The sequence below is a fragment of the Pinus tabuliformis genome, chromosome 1_2 (assembly GCF_031772625.1).
Source record: "Pinus tabuliformis cultivar Carrire ecotype Pingquan chromosome 1_2, CPIR1, whole genome shotgun sequence".
In the NCBI taxonomy this organism is placed as follows: Eukaryota; Viridiplantae; Streptophyta; class Pinopsida; order Pinales; family Pinaceae; genus Pinus; species Pinus tabuliformis.
In genome coordinates this window covers 1263907594-1263924882 of record NC_142298.1, presented here as the reverse complement: position 1 = coordinate 1263924882, position 17289 = coordinate 1263907594, and the positions used below count along the sequence as shown (strand labels likewise).

Genomic DNA, 17289 nt, shown 5'->3' with positions numbered 1-17289 from the left:
CACATTGATCAAGCGCTATCCCTTTTGCGAAAAAGGGGGTGTACTGCTATGGGTCATTGACATGTAGTGGTCAACAGGACTAATTGAAGAACATCAGTAGTTTGGCTTTCACTTGTAGGGAATGGTACCCTTATAAGTTTCCCAATTGCACAACCCTGACAAACTCCTTCATGATTCATGTTGAACTCGGGCATACCTGTGACCATCTTTCTTACCCCAGGTTAGGCTTTGTAATGAAGGTGAGTAAATCTTCGGTGCCATCATTCAGATTTAAGAGAAGTATCACAAGTCAAGGCTCCCAAAGGACTTCCTCCAACTTGATAAAGACCTTCAACCCTAAATCCAAGTGTAAATGCATCTTTAGGGTTTCTTTGCCAACCACATACCTTTCCATCAATGAATGCTACTTTGAAGCCTTTATTTTCCATCGCAAAAATATACACCAGGTTCTTCTTCAAATCGAGTACATACAATACTTCTTGTAGATGAATGGTTTGACCTTCATTTAAGTGAAGAGTGATAGTACCTATTCCTTTCACTGGATAGGTGGCATTCTCTCCAAGTATGATCTCCAAATTAGTCTTATTTTCAACCAAATTTGGGAGGGCCTCCTTGTACCCAGTGAAGTGCCTTAAGGCTCCACTATCAATCAACCAATGATCCAAAATATCCGAAGGAGAGGTAGTAGATAGAGTGGAAATAAGATAAAATTCCTTTTGTTTTTCTACAACATTGTTTTCCTCATACCTGGAATTTTTCGTCTGTTTAGGAGGTCAACAATTTCCATATTGAGCAGCGGGAGCATTCCTCTTTCCTTTATTGTTGAACTTGTTGTTCCTTTGATTGCCATTGCCTTCAAAATTGTTGTGGTCGTTATTGTCATCATCCCTTAGAGAATTCTTCTTGTGAGGGCATTCTCTAGCATAATGACCAAACCAGTTACAATTGTAGCACCTTCCTTTCCTTCCTTCTTTGAATCCCTGCTTGACCCCTTGACCCTTTCTCCTTGGACCAGCATTATTCTTCCTCTTAGCATGAGCAGAGAAGGCAGTAAGTTCATTTCCATTTAAGGGCTTGTCTCTCTCCATCATCCTCGTCTCTTCTTGAGTGCATCTAGCCAATAATTCATCAAAACTAGGAATCATGTCATTGTTGAGAATGGTTGTGTTAAACACATCTCGTGCTCTTGAAAGACCTCCAAGTGCAATAAGAGTGAGCTCCCTATCAGCAATAACTTCTCCAATGGATAGAATTTTATTCTTGATTTGTGTGATCCTCATGAAGTAGGATTAGATAGACTCCCCTTTATCCATCTTGATGTCCTTCAACGCATTCTTGAGAAGGAGGATTTGATTTTGCATTGTTTACTTTGAACATTCCAATCAACTTATCATACATCTCCTTGGGTGTTCCCAAATCAAAAATATGGGCAACCAAATGTGTTTGAGTGGAGTCTATGATAATTCTTTTAGCTTTGACCTCACCTTTCTTGTACTTTGTCTTTGTTGCAGCGGGTGCATTTGAAGGAGGCTTTACCACTCTTCCTTACACATAGTCCATGGCATCATGCTCTTCTAAAGTCAAATCCAAAGTCATCTTCCATGCATGATAATCAAATTTGTCCTTGAGCTTCTCCTCATATTTGAACTAAGATGTAGTAGACATTGAAGTTAGTCCAATAATCTTGTCTAACAGCTCTCCCTTAGTGATTGTTTTTCTCTCTCTTATGTGGGCTTCGTCTTCACCTGAGCTCTAATACCATGTTAATTTTAATTAACAATGTTATGTTCTATTGTTAACACAATTACTTCAATGATCCTTAAGCAGCCCAATGACAATTTCCAATTTAATTTTCAATAGCAAACACATTAATCACATTGACAGTAAAAGTAGATAGAACATGAAACAAAATGCAAAAGACAAGCCAAGACAAGAGGACACCAGATTTGGTGGATGCTAGGGAAAAACCCTAATGTGGGGAAAACACTTTGATCAATTCTTCTTATTATTATATCAAATGTTTAGCAGAGAAAGTACAAAAGTGAAAATTTGACTTGACAAATCACAGTAAAAACAGCCTTGTCAAATCTACAGTCAAATTCAGCCCTAACCAAAAAGTCAAATATGGTCAATGCAGCAGCAAATATTACATTTTGGAGCACGATCATACCAAGTCAAACTTGGCCTAATAAGGTGGTCAAAGTCAGCCAAAAACGGCCCTGAAAACTGCAGTCAAACTTGGTCAACTCTGTAGTCAGGTCTGTCGTCAACCCTACAATCAACCCTACGATCAAAGTGCCCAAAAATTCTCGATTCCTGTGCCAAACAATACTGCCTGCCAAAAATGAAATTTTCCCACAAAAATCGCAATCAAAGGATGAGTCAAAGTGCTTGGTTAACGATGGTCAAACTCCTACAATAGTCCTGAAATTCGGCCCTGCAATTTGCCCAAAAAATTCGTCCTTCTGCCACACATGTGAGAGAGAGAAGATCTGCCCAATAGTTGTATGAACCAATGAGAGAAGGAGAGAGAAGAAATGTGTGTGATGATGATGCCAAATGAGGTGAGAGGGCACTTGTATAAATACAAGCCATTGAGGATGAAGAGTCACGTCGATTGGGCTTCATGAGCCTATATGATAATGTGGCCGACCTAAACAATTTGCCCATATGTGGCATAAATTCAAAAACACACTTCTTGTCCAAATTGGATGATCTTTATATCAATTTTGGTCCTCTCGAAAAGAGGAATTTAATGCAATCATCATCTCTATCAAATGAGTTGTCCCAAGGTGGAGTTTGACCCTAGTTGCCAATTTTAAAACAAAGTCCCTTATTGGACCTATTGTAAAGTAAAAAGAAATTTTTAGATGTAAAATTTGGGACAGAAACCCCTCTAGATGCCAAGTGGGGTCTGCCCCTATGGACGTGTCTATTGGGACCCCCTCTAATCTATATAAATAGAGGGTAGATGGAGCTCATTTGGACACACACTTGGATGGTTTTGGTCTAAAATATTGCAGATAAGATGGAGAAGATGAGGAAGGTCGAAGTCTGGAAGAAGATTTGCCTTGGTACATCTCTTGTTGTTGGTTTCTTGCTAGTGAATTTGCTGGAAGGAAGAATGATTTGACTTGGCATCTAGAGGTGGAAATTTTTGTGGTTATGGGTCTTGGATATCTCATTTGATCTAATTCTATAAGAAGAGATTTTTTGGGTTTTCCCCTTGGAGGGGTTTTGCCCTGGCTTGGAGCCTATATCTTGTGTTCTATTGTCTTCTGTGATCTTCATGTTTTATGGTAATTGCTTGATGAAGAAAGAAAACATAATAATAATAATGTTGACAAATTCACAAGTAATTATCATGTAATGGAAATCTAAGATAAAATTGAAAAACCTCTCGATTTCCAACGAACTGTAGGCCAATAACTACACCTATGATCACCAATCTAAAGAAGTTGAGTGCTTCTAATTCAAAGTTGGTGGATCCCATGTTGTATAGGCAATTGATTGCTTCCTTCATGTATCTAGTGTTAATTTTCCTTGGAACTCTACAACTAAAAACTAAAACCAAATTTACTTTCACCAAGATGCAGAGTTTCTTAACAATTTATAAGCAGCAAAAAATAATCGAGAGATAAAAACATAATGCACACAAATTGACATGCTTGTTTACCCAGGAAAGGGAAACCCTGCTTTCTTTGTTGTAGTATTTTATTGATTGTTCCTGAACAATTGGATATATTACAATTCACGTTGCCTTCTGCAGCTAGAAATCTGTCTCTAAGAACACACTTGTTCTCCCTCTGAATAGTTTGGACTTGCCCTAAGAATCTGTGATCCTTGATCCTATTACCTTGCGCATTGGAGGCCCTATTTCCTTGTGCACTTCCTCCTATTTCCTAGCACACAATTGAGCTCCTATTTCCTAGCACAAATCTCCTATTTCCTTGCGCACTTGTGGCCTCCTATTTTCTAACACACAAGCTCCTCAATTCTGCACACACACACACACAAACAATGATCTCATAAGAATGATTGATCTTGTGTCTTCGTCCTCCTCTTTATTGATAGAAGTCAAGCATATAAGAAAGCCCAGTTTAGTTTAGAAGTTCAATTTGTGAATGTGAGTTAACTGAGAGTTCAATTGGTTCTCTCTCCAATCACCATTGGATTCTTAACTCGTCCTCTCTTCAGTCAACACTAAAGGCTCAACTCATTCTAACTGAGCTTGTAACTGCCACCTCATCCTGTAGTCAAACTGAAGAAGACTCCACATAACTAAAGCTCTAACACTATGCATACAATCTTGATGATCATTCCAGTAAAATGGAAAAAAACTCATCGTAACTGAAGTCTATCTCATGAACTCGCACTCATGCTAAGAGAAAGACAAACTTGAGGTCTTCATTGGCCAAGGCACAAGACAAACGACCTTCACTCACTACGTTTTCAACATCTAGCTGACACTAAGCTGGATATGTACTTTGTTGTTAACACCCTGAACTAGTTCATTCGGGATCAGAGGCACATGAATTGGATCATAGCAAAGCATGTGCTCAGGTACTTGTGTGGTTTAGTGGAGTACGGACTGAGATATGTCAAGAGTGATGGAGTGAGGTTGTAGGCATATACAGACTCAAAATGGGTTGGGAGTGCAATGGATAAGAAAAGCACCTCAAGGTGTTGCTTCAACTTGCAATTAGCAGTGATTTCATGGTTTAGCAGGAAGCAAGCTTCGTGGCACTTACTTCAGCAGAGGCAAAGCATATGGAATCGAGTTTGGCATGTTGTGAGGCCAATTGGATTCACAAGTTGCTCACGAGATTATTAGGTCAGGAGTTGGGGACCACTGTGATAAGTCCAAGCATGTTGAAATAAAATATCACTTCATCAAAGACAGGGTCCATAGAGGAGCAGTGAAACTTCAATATATCTCCATAGATGAGTAGGTTGTTAATAATTTGACCAAGAGCATAGTAAAAGGGAAGTTCATCTTCTATAAAGATAAGGTAGGAGTGGTGTGTTGATTTGGGGTAGCATCGAATGTGCTCTAGCCACGAAAATTGGTGGAGAGGCTAAAGCACATGAGATCTACAATACCCAAAAAGGGTTTGGGAAGATTCTAAACAGTTTGGGAGATATTAAAATAATTAATATTCTTAATGGAGTCCCTAAGTCTAAACATAGGGAAAATAAACTATTAATGTGTATTAATATAAAACTGTGTTAGAATGGTCCAAAAGTCATGGATCAAGCCAGATCTAATCTTAGTTGTTGATTAGGGACTTAATCTCAGCCGTTGATTTGTCAACGAGAAAAGTATAAGAGGAGGCTTGAGGGTCACTTGGAGGACACACTGAGAGAGACCAGTCAGTTCAATTTCTGGAGCGGGATTAGCTGAGAAATTGAACCAGTGGTCTGGAGAGCAGTCAAGAGGCAGCAAATATGAAATAGAGAGACGGAAGATCAGCACAGAGGCAGAAAAGGCAGACGCAGGGCCAGAGGAAGCCACGCATAGGCAGCAGAGACTGCGCAGAGCCAACAGGGCCTGTGTCATCCACGCAGAGGCTGCAGGAGTGACGCAGAAGGCCAAAGAGGCTGCACTGAGTCTCAACAGGTTAACATAGAGGGGTTCAGGTCACGCAGAGGACAGTAGGGTTGATGTTGGGTTCAGAAGAAGTGCTAGAAAATTTGTCTCTCTGTGGGTAAGCTAGTTTGGCACCCTGTTGTACTAGGAAATTGCTGAATAATAAAATCCTCCCTTGCTGCACAAGTTTTCCCACATTGGGTTTTTCCGGAAACATTAGTCCAAAATAACTGTGTCAATGTGTTGATTCTTCTACATATGTTTGTTTCTATATTACAGTGTGATATCTGCAGCGGTATTTATTTTAATATTTATTTATTGAAGTAATTTCATGAATAACTTGTGGTGAAATAAGTAGGAAAAGTAAATCAGTGGTTGCAGTAATAGAATTTTCACATGGTATCAAAGCAAGTAATTACAGACAAAAAGGGAAAATCAGTTATGGGTCGAGACCACGATGCAGAGGCATCCACCTCAAGGAACTCACACAGATTTTCAGAAGATTGCACAAGAGAAAGAGATTTTGATTTCACTATGTTGGCTTCCAGGCTAGAAGAAGAAGTGGCGTGCATGACTAGTGTTGAATCATCAGAAGTATGGTATATAAACAATGGAGCCTCGTGGCATATGACGGGAATCAGGGAGTGTTTCTCAAAATATCGAGAAGAGAAGATGAACTTTCAGACCACCATGGGGAACAAGGCAAAGTGTACTCCAGTAGGAATGGGTACCATAGTTTTTCAAACAAAATCAGGAGAGTGGTTCCGTGCCACAAATGTGTTGCATGTACCAAGATTGGGGATGAACTCACTTTCCGTGTCACAACTACAAGGCAAGGGCTATGACATCTACTTCATCAAGGAAAAGGTATACGTTAAACACTCGAGCTGGAAAAAGAAAGTGCAGATTGGGATCAAAAGTAATCGGTTGTATAGGTTGCAACTAGAATCACCAATGGCATTAATAGGCAGTCATGGGGACAAGGACTTGAACGAACTATCGCACAGAAGGAGGGGTCACTTACACCATGGAGCTCTGAGAATTCTCAAGAGCACTATAACATGTGTTCCGGATCTGAGTACGGAACGAGATGATGTATGCAGGGGATGCGCTCTAGGAAAGTATGCCAAGGCAGCATTTTCTAGGAGCAAACACAGGGCCAAGAGTGTACTAGGATTGATAAACTTAGATATCTACGGACATATGTCTGTCAAAGCTCTCAGCGGTGCCGAGTATTTCCTTACCTTCATTGATGACCACTAAAGGAAAACTTGGATTTATTTTCTAAAAGCCAAGGATGAGGTTTTATGTCGATTCAAGGAGTTCAAGGCTTTGGTGGAGAATCTGACTTGGAAGAAAATAAAAGTCTTGCGCTAAGATAATGGTGGAGAGTATGTCGATAAGAACTTTATTAATTATTGCGCTAAAGAGGGCATCAAAAGAAAGTGGATAGCTCCCTACAATCCAGAGCAGAATGGGGTGGCAAAAAGGAAAAACAGGTTATTGCAAAAGTAGCTAGGTCCATGCTGTATGATCAAGATATGCCAAAATTCCTGTGGGCAGAAGCATACATATGTTTGTTTCTATATTACGGTGTGATATCTGCAGCAGTATTTATTTTAATGTTTATTGAAGTAATTTCATGTATAACTTATGGTGAAATAAGTAGGAAAAGTAAATCAGTTGGTGCAATGATATAATTTTCACATGGTGCAAAATACCTTCCTTGCTAAGAGAAAATGTTGAAGTTTAGCAGTGGACAAATGCTTATGCATAGGCTAGGTGTCAAGTATGCATCATCTATCCAAAGTCTCACTTAGGAAAGTTGCTTAATTTATTAAGTTATTCTTTATTATTTTTCCCAAGTCTAACAAAGGAAAAGCACATTAATTAAGATAATTAATTAATTTTGGCTATGAGTAAGGAAAATCTAAGGAAATGTAATTTAATTACATTAGTAACTTAGATTTAATCTCAGCCATTGATCTCAAGATCTAATCTCAACTAACAATCAATTTAGAGATTATGGTTAGGATTTAGATCAATGAAGAATTATAAAACACAACCTAAGGAGAGAAGAAGACACGTATTTTAGAAGAGAATTTTCACATTTGCAGATCTCAGCAAAAAGTGAAGGACTTTCATCTAGAGGTCAAGGCCAGGGGAGGAGAATATCAAGGGAGATTCTAAGTTGCAGGAAACGCAGGTACAGGGTCCGTTTCCGTACGGAAACGAAACGGAAACGCGTTTCCGCGTACCGTACGGCCGGAAACGCGTTTCCAGGCCATACGTGCCAGGTTTCCCCAAAAAAAACACTTATTTTTTTTTTTTTTGTTTTTAATTTTTTTTAGGGTTTCCAGGTAGTAAATGTGATGTAAATTTAATCTTAATGTTTAAATGTTTATGTAAGTAAATGTATCATTCATGCTTTATGATTGCACATATATATAATAATAATTTTTAAATATTTTTAATATATATATATATATTATTATATATATTCGCGTTTCCCCGTTTCCAAAATTTGGGGAGGTCGCGTTTCGTTTCGCTTCCCCGTTCCGTTTCGCTTCCGCGTTTCCCCGTTTCGTGCAACTTAGGGGAGATTTCAATAGCAAGAGATCATTCCTAGTAGGACCGTACAACAAGTTTAGCAGATCGGCAAGGAGCAGCAACACATGTGAGGCCATATTTGTCTAAAAATCTCACACATGCCATGTGAGGAGGGTTGTACATCCAGTACAAGTTCCCAAGTGTACAGGAATCCATATTGGCCAAATGATTGCAGGAAGGTTGCAGTCTGAAGCAAACAACAGGTCCTTGGGGTTTTTCAGAGGAAATTTGGAGGGTCGTACAGCTGGTATAGGTACCCTGAAAATCTTTGTAATTGTTGTATATTGTATTTTTCAATAGGGGCATTTCCCCAATTAGGAAGCCCTCTCTATTCTAAGTAATAAAAGTGAAGTTCAAATGGAGGGTTAATTTCTGCGCGAGAATTATTTCCTGTGTTTGCTTCCGCTGTAAATTTAAGAGTTATAATTCCATTGTGCTTTCCTTTAGTAAGTGCAAATTTAAATGTCTAGGTTATAAAGTTACTAGGAATAATAAATTAGATCTAGAATTAGAAGTTTAACAATCAGGTAAGCTATTATACATAACGGTGATAAATTCTTTATCTTTAAAATGGTGATAAATACTGTTAGTATCCGAGTCAATCATTGATAATTAATTTTCTAGTTCTTGTAATTTCTGAACATACTCTGTAATAGAATTTGATGCTACCATCTTCAAACTAACTTGTTTCTCAATAATAAAATTTGAAATGCATTCCAAGTTTCATATAAAATCCCTCAATTTTGTCCAAACCCCAAAAGCAATGATAATACCATGAATGTGAGGAAGAATACCATCATCAAAGGCAAAGGTAAGAAGAAGTAATGCATCATTGTTTTTCTTCTTATAGTCATTGGTCATAGGTTCGGGTTTTGGAGTTGGACCTGTAACAATTTTCCAGAGATCATGGTAAGACAAAATTTGCTCCATTTTTTCCAATCAAGAAAAATTTACCATTTAACTCATCAGATACTGACATTATAAAGTTATTAATATTGGCCATATTCTTTTCATTATAAAGTTATTAATATTGGCCATTTTTTTTCTAACTCAAAAAATACTTATAACTCAAATAAATAGCCTTTATTACTCCATTTTTTTGCAAATGTTGAGTCGTACAATCCTGAGAACCATTCTGTCATACACTTCAACCAATGTTGAACCACTGTGCTATATGATTCTCTAGCCATGAAATTTTATTAGTCACTATCGTATTCAGCAACCCCACCATGTGATTCTTCGTACTGAACCATCGTATGAATTGTGTGTAGCTGCTGCCACTGTGCAAGTGGCCAATTTTTGTACAAGCCACCTATTTCTGCATTGTCTACCAAGGCGTCAATTTCGTCCATACGGCCAAAATTGTTGTGTTGTCTACTGAGGCATCAATTTCGCCCAAACGGCCAAAAATCATTGGAATCTAGCCTTTTTTTCAAAAAAAATATCATAGTAGGAGTGCTCGGTTCATGTTTTTGATGGTGGAAATGGATTCAGCACCATCAAAAACCCCCAAGGTACCCAAAATCTTGAAGCTTGACAGCTGTAAACCAGATTTCCAAAAATTTCCACCGTTTTTTATCAAAATCATGCTGGAATTTCCATTGTTTTCCGGGAAGAAACGATGCCTAGCTAGACTACGGCCTTATTTTGTGCGCAGGTTTCATCATCATACAAGCTACTGATTTTTGTACGATCTCCTATTTTGTGTGAAACCACAACTTCCACGGAAGTTGCCACTTTTTGTGCAAGCCATCGATTTTGTGTTTGCAGCTACTGTAAAATTTGATTTTCAACCAATCTATTCACCATACAGTTTCATACGAGCCACCAATCTTCCTGCCTTACAATTTCTCTTGAAGAATTTCTCCTCAATTATCTCTTTCTCCAAGCTTATCGGTGTGTCAATCTTTGCCTATATTTTCTCCTCAATTATATGTCCTCCAAGTTTATGGGTGTGTTAAACTTTGTCTTGAAATCGTCTTTGAAGTTGCCCTCAATACTATTGCTCTTGACATGGTCTTTGAAGTTGCCCTCGATATTATTGCTCGAATACCATGTTAGACTATAGAGAATATGAGATATAGGCAACAGAATGTGAATGAATAAGAGAGATGTATTGCTTCAATGTGTCAAACATTGCATTAGATGGTGCCATATATATTAAGAGATTTCATTATTCTCAATAGGAAACTGTAATGTATGTTATTTATTACTTATAACTTTATGATATTATTAATTAAATGAAACCATCATTATAATATCTAACACATTTATCTCGCAAATATTATGATTTTTTGTCATTGCAGTTGTTTGGTTTCAAACTTCTAAGAATGAAGATCAAAAATATCCCACAAAAGGGAAAGAAATCTAAAACAAGGAGAATGGAAATGGCCATTATGAACAATAAGTTCATTCAATTTAAAGAGAACAAAATATATGCACGAAACAGAAAATAGAATGCCAATTTCGTGGAGGGAATGTAGGACAGCAAAGCTTCAAAGTTCAACACTTTTAATAAAAAGCAAGTCGCTTGGTTAAGTGATAAAGCATTTTGATAAAAAAATCTTCGTGAATTGAATAGACAATCCAACAATACTCTCTAACTACTTGCCTACAAATATGCAAGATTCTTTTGGCATACTCTCAACAATCTTCAGCAATGTAAACAGGAATCTAGCAAATTAATTGCATGGCTTGGATTATCAAAAGTGCAATAATATTAAAATCAACAATCTTCGGCAATGAAAATGAGAATCTAGCATAATTCATTGCACAGTATGGAGTCTGGACTAACACAATTGCTAAAGAATATTAAAATCAATAAGCCTCAAGAAAATTGTCAATACAAGTACCTGCATAGACATCCTTGATATTAATTCACTAGCAGTAAGATCAAGGGTTGAAGCATTGGAGTTCACCTCATCCCGGTCAAAAAACTGAGCACTTGATATTGAATCAGATCCCTGCAGGAAAAGAAAAAAGAAATCATTAATAAAAATACAGTTATACAACATTTAGTTTGTTAAATCAGCATTCACCCATTGATCATTCAAGACATGCATTTTATCTGCAATCCCACTTGAAAACGTGTGTTGTGGTCGTCATCTTGATTAGATGATTTCAAATGACCAGTTATGGCATGTTAAGATCATAAGATAATGGATCTACAATTAAATATTCAGTAATCCCTAATTCAGTTCAGCAGAAAAATACAACAGCATTTACATAATGATTACAATAGAGATGAACCAATACCATGTGCTTGAAAGATAAATCCAAACAGAAAGATTGTTGTCCAAACACAAGTATTCAAGAGAGGAGGGTAGCATATTTGTAAGTGTTTCCAATATCATGAAAATATCAGCAACATCGCGATATCTGCTGTGATTTTCAGAGGGCCAATATTTTCTCCCAAAAAACCGTAAATTTCATTGGCAAAAATATCACAATAATATTTTAAATATAGCAATAATATGACGGGATTATGGAAAATCTCACTGAGCCTATGGGCAAGTTGGCATAAAAGTGATTGTTATGTGGGTTATTTTCATTTTTTCTGGGAAACAGATTTTAGGGTTTGGAGAGCAAACAGGGTTGAGAGTCGAGACCAATTTCTTTGACCCAAGGACCAGGGAGATAACATATTTATTCACCACCATCAGTTTATTGCAGAGTGGGGATTGATTCCCATCAGCTGTTGGTGATATTTGCAGGTATGTGTAACAATTTCCACCCCTTATTTTGTTGTTTTTCAGATTTTTTATAGGATAAGCAATGCCAATCAGTTTTCCCCCTTATTGTTGATTTTTCGTAGACTGTGGGAGATCTACCATTTATGTATAAACTACATTTGCTTATTTTTACGCAATTTTTTTCTATTGTGATTCTTAAATGTTGATTTTAATTTTTTTTACAAAAAAAAAGTTCCTTAGATTTAACCATTACTATTTGGATTCTAAATTTTTAACTTTGAAAAACTGAAAATGCCTAAAAATTTGGATCCTATGTGGGAATATGGTGAGCATAGTAAGGATGGGGATACATGTTGAGAAACCTAGGGCAGCTAGATTAGGTGATTTCTCTTACTTTGATAGCTGCTTGTGATGTATTTTTACTTAACTTGATGAACTTCTTTCACTTTATTATTATTAGTGTTCTTATCATCAAACAGCTACCAAACTATGAAGATCAATGAGACAAGAGGACACAAAATGTAAGCTGCTATCCAGAGCCAAAATTTCTCCTATTGAGAAGAAAACCACAAGAATTCTTCTTTTCTTATAGAATCTTCAAATGATGAATTCAAAGACCTAAGACCCCTCCAAGACCAAGTCAACCTTCCTTCTTGATGAGCTTTCCCTACATAGCTTCCAGCAACAAACTTCGACCCCCGGCAACAATTTCTACAACTTCGACCTAGTAGCTTTAGCAACTTCAACCTAACAAATTCACAGCTTTGACCTTGTTGTAGCTTCAAAACTTCGACCTAGATGCAGCTCCACAGCTTCAAAATTACGTCATGCCCAGCAACTTTAGAAACCCTAACACAACAGAGAGAGAGAGGTCAAAAACTTCGATATTGCTCTTCTTCTTCTTATCTTTAATTCTAATCTTTTTTTTAGCTGCTTTCTTGAGGAGATCAAACTTGCTTGTTGTATGTCCAAATGAGGTCGAGTTCCTTCTTATATATAGGATTTCTATGGGTACGAATTGTCTTCTTGAGGCCGACTTGATCTCTTGTAGGCCGACTTGATCTTGGAAGGTCATTTGACACTATTTTGACTCAAATAAATTCTTTTGATTTGCTACAATATACCCAAACAGGTCTTCTTCATATGACAATGACTCTATTGACTTCTTGATTCTATGAAAAACCCTAGAAGCACTCAATGGGTGTTTTACCTCTAAATAAAATGACCTTGAGCATGAAACCTATGCTACAAAAATAACAATAATATTTTTTCTTTCTTTTTACAATATACAAGAATCAAGAGTACATTTCATATTTAGGAAGACCAAACCTAGTTACATATTTCAACAGGACAGTGGGTTAATAAACAAAGGATGGATCACAAGTTGTGTAGAAACAATATGAGGGGAATCACCAATGGTTGAAGTACCACCTTGCACAAATTTGGGGACATTAACTGGGTATATGCCCAAATGCAAGCCCATAATTCTTTCACATTGCAAATAAAACACTTGTAGAAATGGGTATACACATAAATAATAGCGAAGCTGTGAGATCTGAGCCAATGTTGCAAATATCAGCATCAGGATAAAATCGGCAAGGATCCAAAAAAGCAAAATATTGTAAAAACTAAAACAATATCTGTGAAAGTTGGCAAACATAGACAAAATTAAGATACCACCAAAATATTGGTAAAACTCGACAAACATTGACTAAGCCAAAAAATCGTGATTTCAACATTTTTTGCAATAAAACTGAGATGTTAGCAACACAGATCTGAGCTTAGAAACGAAGAAGTTGCAAGACCTGGAGAAGGGGGGAAGAAGTGATAGTGTTTCTTTGACCTCATCTTCCATAATGCTCTCACAAACTTCATTCTTTTTGTTCCTAGGACCACACGTGGTGTGCAACCTTCTATCAAGTCAATGGTTAAACCAAAGAAGATGCAAAAAGCTAACATGCTTGTGGATAGATGTTTTCTCTAGAGTGACATTCCTTTCAGCATTGGCAAGAACAACTCCTTCTACCAATCTATGTTTGATGTTGTTGCTATTCTTGGCCCAAGGTACAAGGACCCCAACTAACATGACTTGAGAGGGCCTATTCTTCAAAATTGTTGGAATCACTATTGTCATTACACCAAAACCTACAGGTGTTAGTAAATGGACGTAACGCCTCTTGGAGTTTCTAAGTTTACTTATTTATAAACCCTCCATGCACTTTATCTGATTTATTCCTACCTACTCGTTATTTTCCTTAACAAGTTATTCACAATGTAAATACTAAAAATAAACACTAGTGCATGCTCAACATATTACAGATCAGCAACTAAAAGAAACAAGAACAACCACACCATATGACACCATTATTTTTTGACTAATGTCCCCAGAAAAAACCCAGTGCAGGAAAACTGATGCAGCTATCTGAGGGTTTTCTTATTAAGCAATATCATAGTACAATCTGGGTGCCGAAACTGACCTACCCAACAGAGAATTTCCTTGGCAGTAATACCTCTCAGTTTCTGACAAATCTATTGGTTGAAACCCTAGATAATCCTTCTCGCAGCTACTCAGCACCAATTTGCCTCAGAAACCCCAACATTTGCCCAATCTGAAATGCGCCAGCCTCTCCTAGCTTGGCGTTGGCCCAATGTCAGCCTATCTTGGCCTGCGTTAGCCCTAGGAGGCCCTACGTCAGCTACGCTAGCCCCTCTGGTGCTCTGCACGGCACTTGGCTGCCTCTGCGTGGCCCTGCGTGAGCCCTTGCTAGCTCTACGCTGCCCTCCTTGGCTGTTGCGCTGCTCTCTTGACAGAATCTCTGCCTTCTCTGTTTCTTTGTACTCAATGCCCCTTAGTTGCTCTCCCGATCACTGATTCTATCTCTCTTAGCAAACCCCGCTCTAGCGAATAGAATGACTGATCCCTTTGGTGTTTTCTCCAAGCGACACTCAAGCCTTCTCTTATCCTTTTCCTATTGACATCTCAACAACCGAGATTAAGTCCCTAATCAACGGCTAAGATTAGATCTGGCTTGATCCATGTCTTTTGGACCACTCTAACACAAATTCATATTAATACACATTAATATTTTATTCTCCCTAAGTTTAGACTTAGGGACTCCATTAAAAATATTAATTATTTTAATATCTATTGATCTGTTTAGAATTTGCCCAAACCCTTTCTGGGTATTGGAGATCTCATGTCCCCCAAACTCTACGCCAAATTTCGTGGCTAGAGCACATCCGATGCTACCACAAATCAACATCACTAGACTTAATGGATCCACAAGAGGTGGTTAAGCACATGTCGTGAAACACACAGGGAGCAATGTTTTATCCAATGTCCAACAATCGCGCCCTAGAGCGAGCCAGGTGTTATTCGAACTCGAAACCTTTGGCTCTGATACCACTTGTTGGAATCAAGATAGTGGTTACACCAAAACCCGCAGGTGTTAGTAAACGGACACATCGCCAGAGTTAACAGATCCACGAGAGGCAGTTAAGCACATGACGCGAAACTCACGAGGAGAGATGTTTTATCCAATCTCCAACAATCTCCGCCTTTGTCATTGATGGCAACACATGTACTCTTTTTGCGAGTACAACTCCAACTGATATCACACTCCCTCTCCTTCACGAGATTTCAATCTCCTTCTTAGGTTTTTCTCTCCCCCTTTGACATCAATGGCAAAGGGTGACTCCCCCTGACAATCTATGTGCTTCATGTGGACCTGTCATCTACATGTGCTCCCCCTGACAAGAAACCTTCTTGTAATAATTTGTTAATGACGATTCTTGCCTTGCACCACCCTACCAATCTGAAGAGTCGGTGAACCATGTTTCACAATTTTCAGATTAGATCCCCCTATGTTCTGAATCAATAATAGATAACATTGTACTGCTCAAGTTGACCACAATGTTGCTCAAGCTGCTCACTACACAATATGGCACATCAAACCCTAACTGCCAATGTTGCCAAGTCAACTAACCACTAAGACGCAAGAAGCTAACGCGCTTGTGGATAGGTGTTTCTATGTAGTGACATTCCTTTCAGCATTCCCAAGAACAACTCGTTCTACCAATCTATGTTTGACGTTGTTGCTATTGTTGGCCCAAGGTACAAGGACCCCAACTAACATGACTTGAGAGGGCCTATCCTTCAAAATGAAAAGTTCAAAATAAATTGTAGATTGGAGAAGCTTAAGGAATCATGGGAAATCATTGGATGTATCATGATGTTAGATGGTTGAACTAATCAGAAGGACAAGACCCTTGTTAACTCTTAGTTAATTGTCCCAAAAAAGCAATGTTTATTAAATCTATTGATGCATTTGCACATGTTAAAGATGCAACATTATTATGTGAGTTGTTGGACAAGTTCATTCAAGAGGTACATCCACAAATTGTTGTCCAAGTATGAATAATAGTGCTAATTATGTTGTTACTAGCACGTTACTTATGTTAAGGTATCGTGCCTTGTTTTGGACTCCTTGTGCTACACATTACATTGAATTGATTTTAAAGGATATGGGAAAAATTCCTTATATCAAGGATATTGTTGAATTAGTTAGGAACATCACAAGATTTATATATAATCTTGCTTATATGCTTAGCTTAACGAGAAGATTCACAAATAACTAGGAATAAGTGCCTCCTGCAATCACACATTTTGCCACTAGCTTCATATCTCTTCAGTCTCTCTTGGATTGTATGTGGGAGATGAAGAGAATGGTCCTTTCAAATGATTGGCAAACCTTATCATTTAGTAATAAACCAAAAGGGGAAGCCATATGCAAGCTATTTTCATACAAAGAGAGCTTTTGGGTAGGCATGTGGGAGGTGTGTGCCATTAGTAAGCCTTTGGTAAAGGTTCTCCGATTGGTTAATGGAAACAAGCCCACAATGGGTTACTTGTATGAGGCCATGTATAGGACCAAATAATCCATTTGTGCCTATTATGAGGACAAGGAGGATGATGGGTTTGAGAAATGACCATTCATATGCAAAGTGATTGATAAGCAACCGAACAATACACTCCATCGCCCCATTCATACTACAGGAATCTACCTCAACCCTACATTCCCTTACTCTATGGTTTTAGACTTGATGTTAAGGTTATGGATAAATTCCTCACGTGTTGGGAAATCTACAACAATGTGTGGATATTTCTAAAGATATGGAAATATATAGGATGGTTGGTGGAACATTTGGCTTTGACATGGCAATTCAAGATATGAAGACCAAAATGTCATGTAAGCTGCATTTTGTTTCTATTGGAAACATAATCATTAGGTATTATAGAACAACCATTGATTCAGCAATTGCAGAAACTATGGAGGAAGGATCCATTGCCATCAATCAAATACCATGCCCTAATTTTGAAAAACAATGTCTCGAATT

The 17289-nt window shown here is 37.9% G+C and overlaps 1 protein-coding gene across 6 annotated transcripts in view; it reads right to left on the bottom strand.

Moving 5' to 3' along the window:
• LOC149210822 (putative ADP-ribosylation factor GTPase-activating protein AGD8) overlaps positions 1-17289 on the bottom strand; it is a 299814-nt gene that overhangs the window by 57728 nt on the left and 224797 nt on the right. For 3 of the 6 annotated variants that reach the window (XM_089396802.1, XM_089396801.1, XM_089396803.1), the window contains one exon: positions 11053-11163. In XM_089396802.1, the coding sequence (XP_089252928.1) occupies positions 11053-11163 (111 nt within the window). Of the gene's footprint in view, positions 1-8994; positions 9085-11052; positions 11164-17289 lie in introns of all 6 variants that reach the window. The other 3 variants (XR_016252963.1, XM_089396805.1, XM_089396804.1) reach the window with 3 other exon arrangements.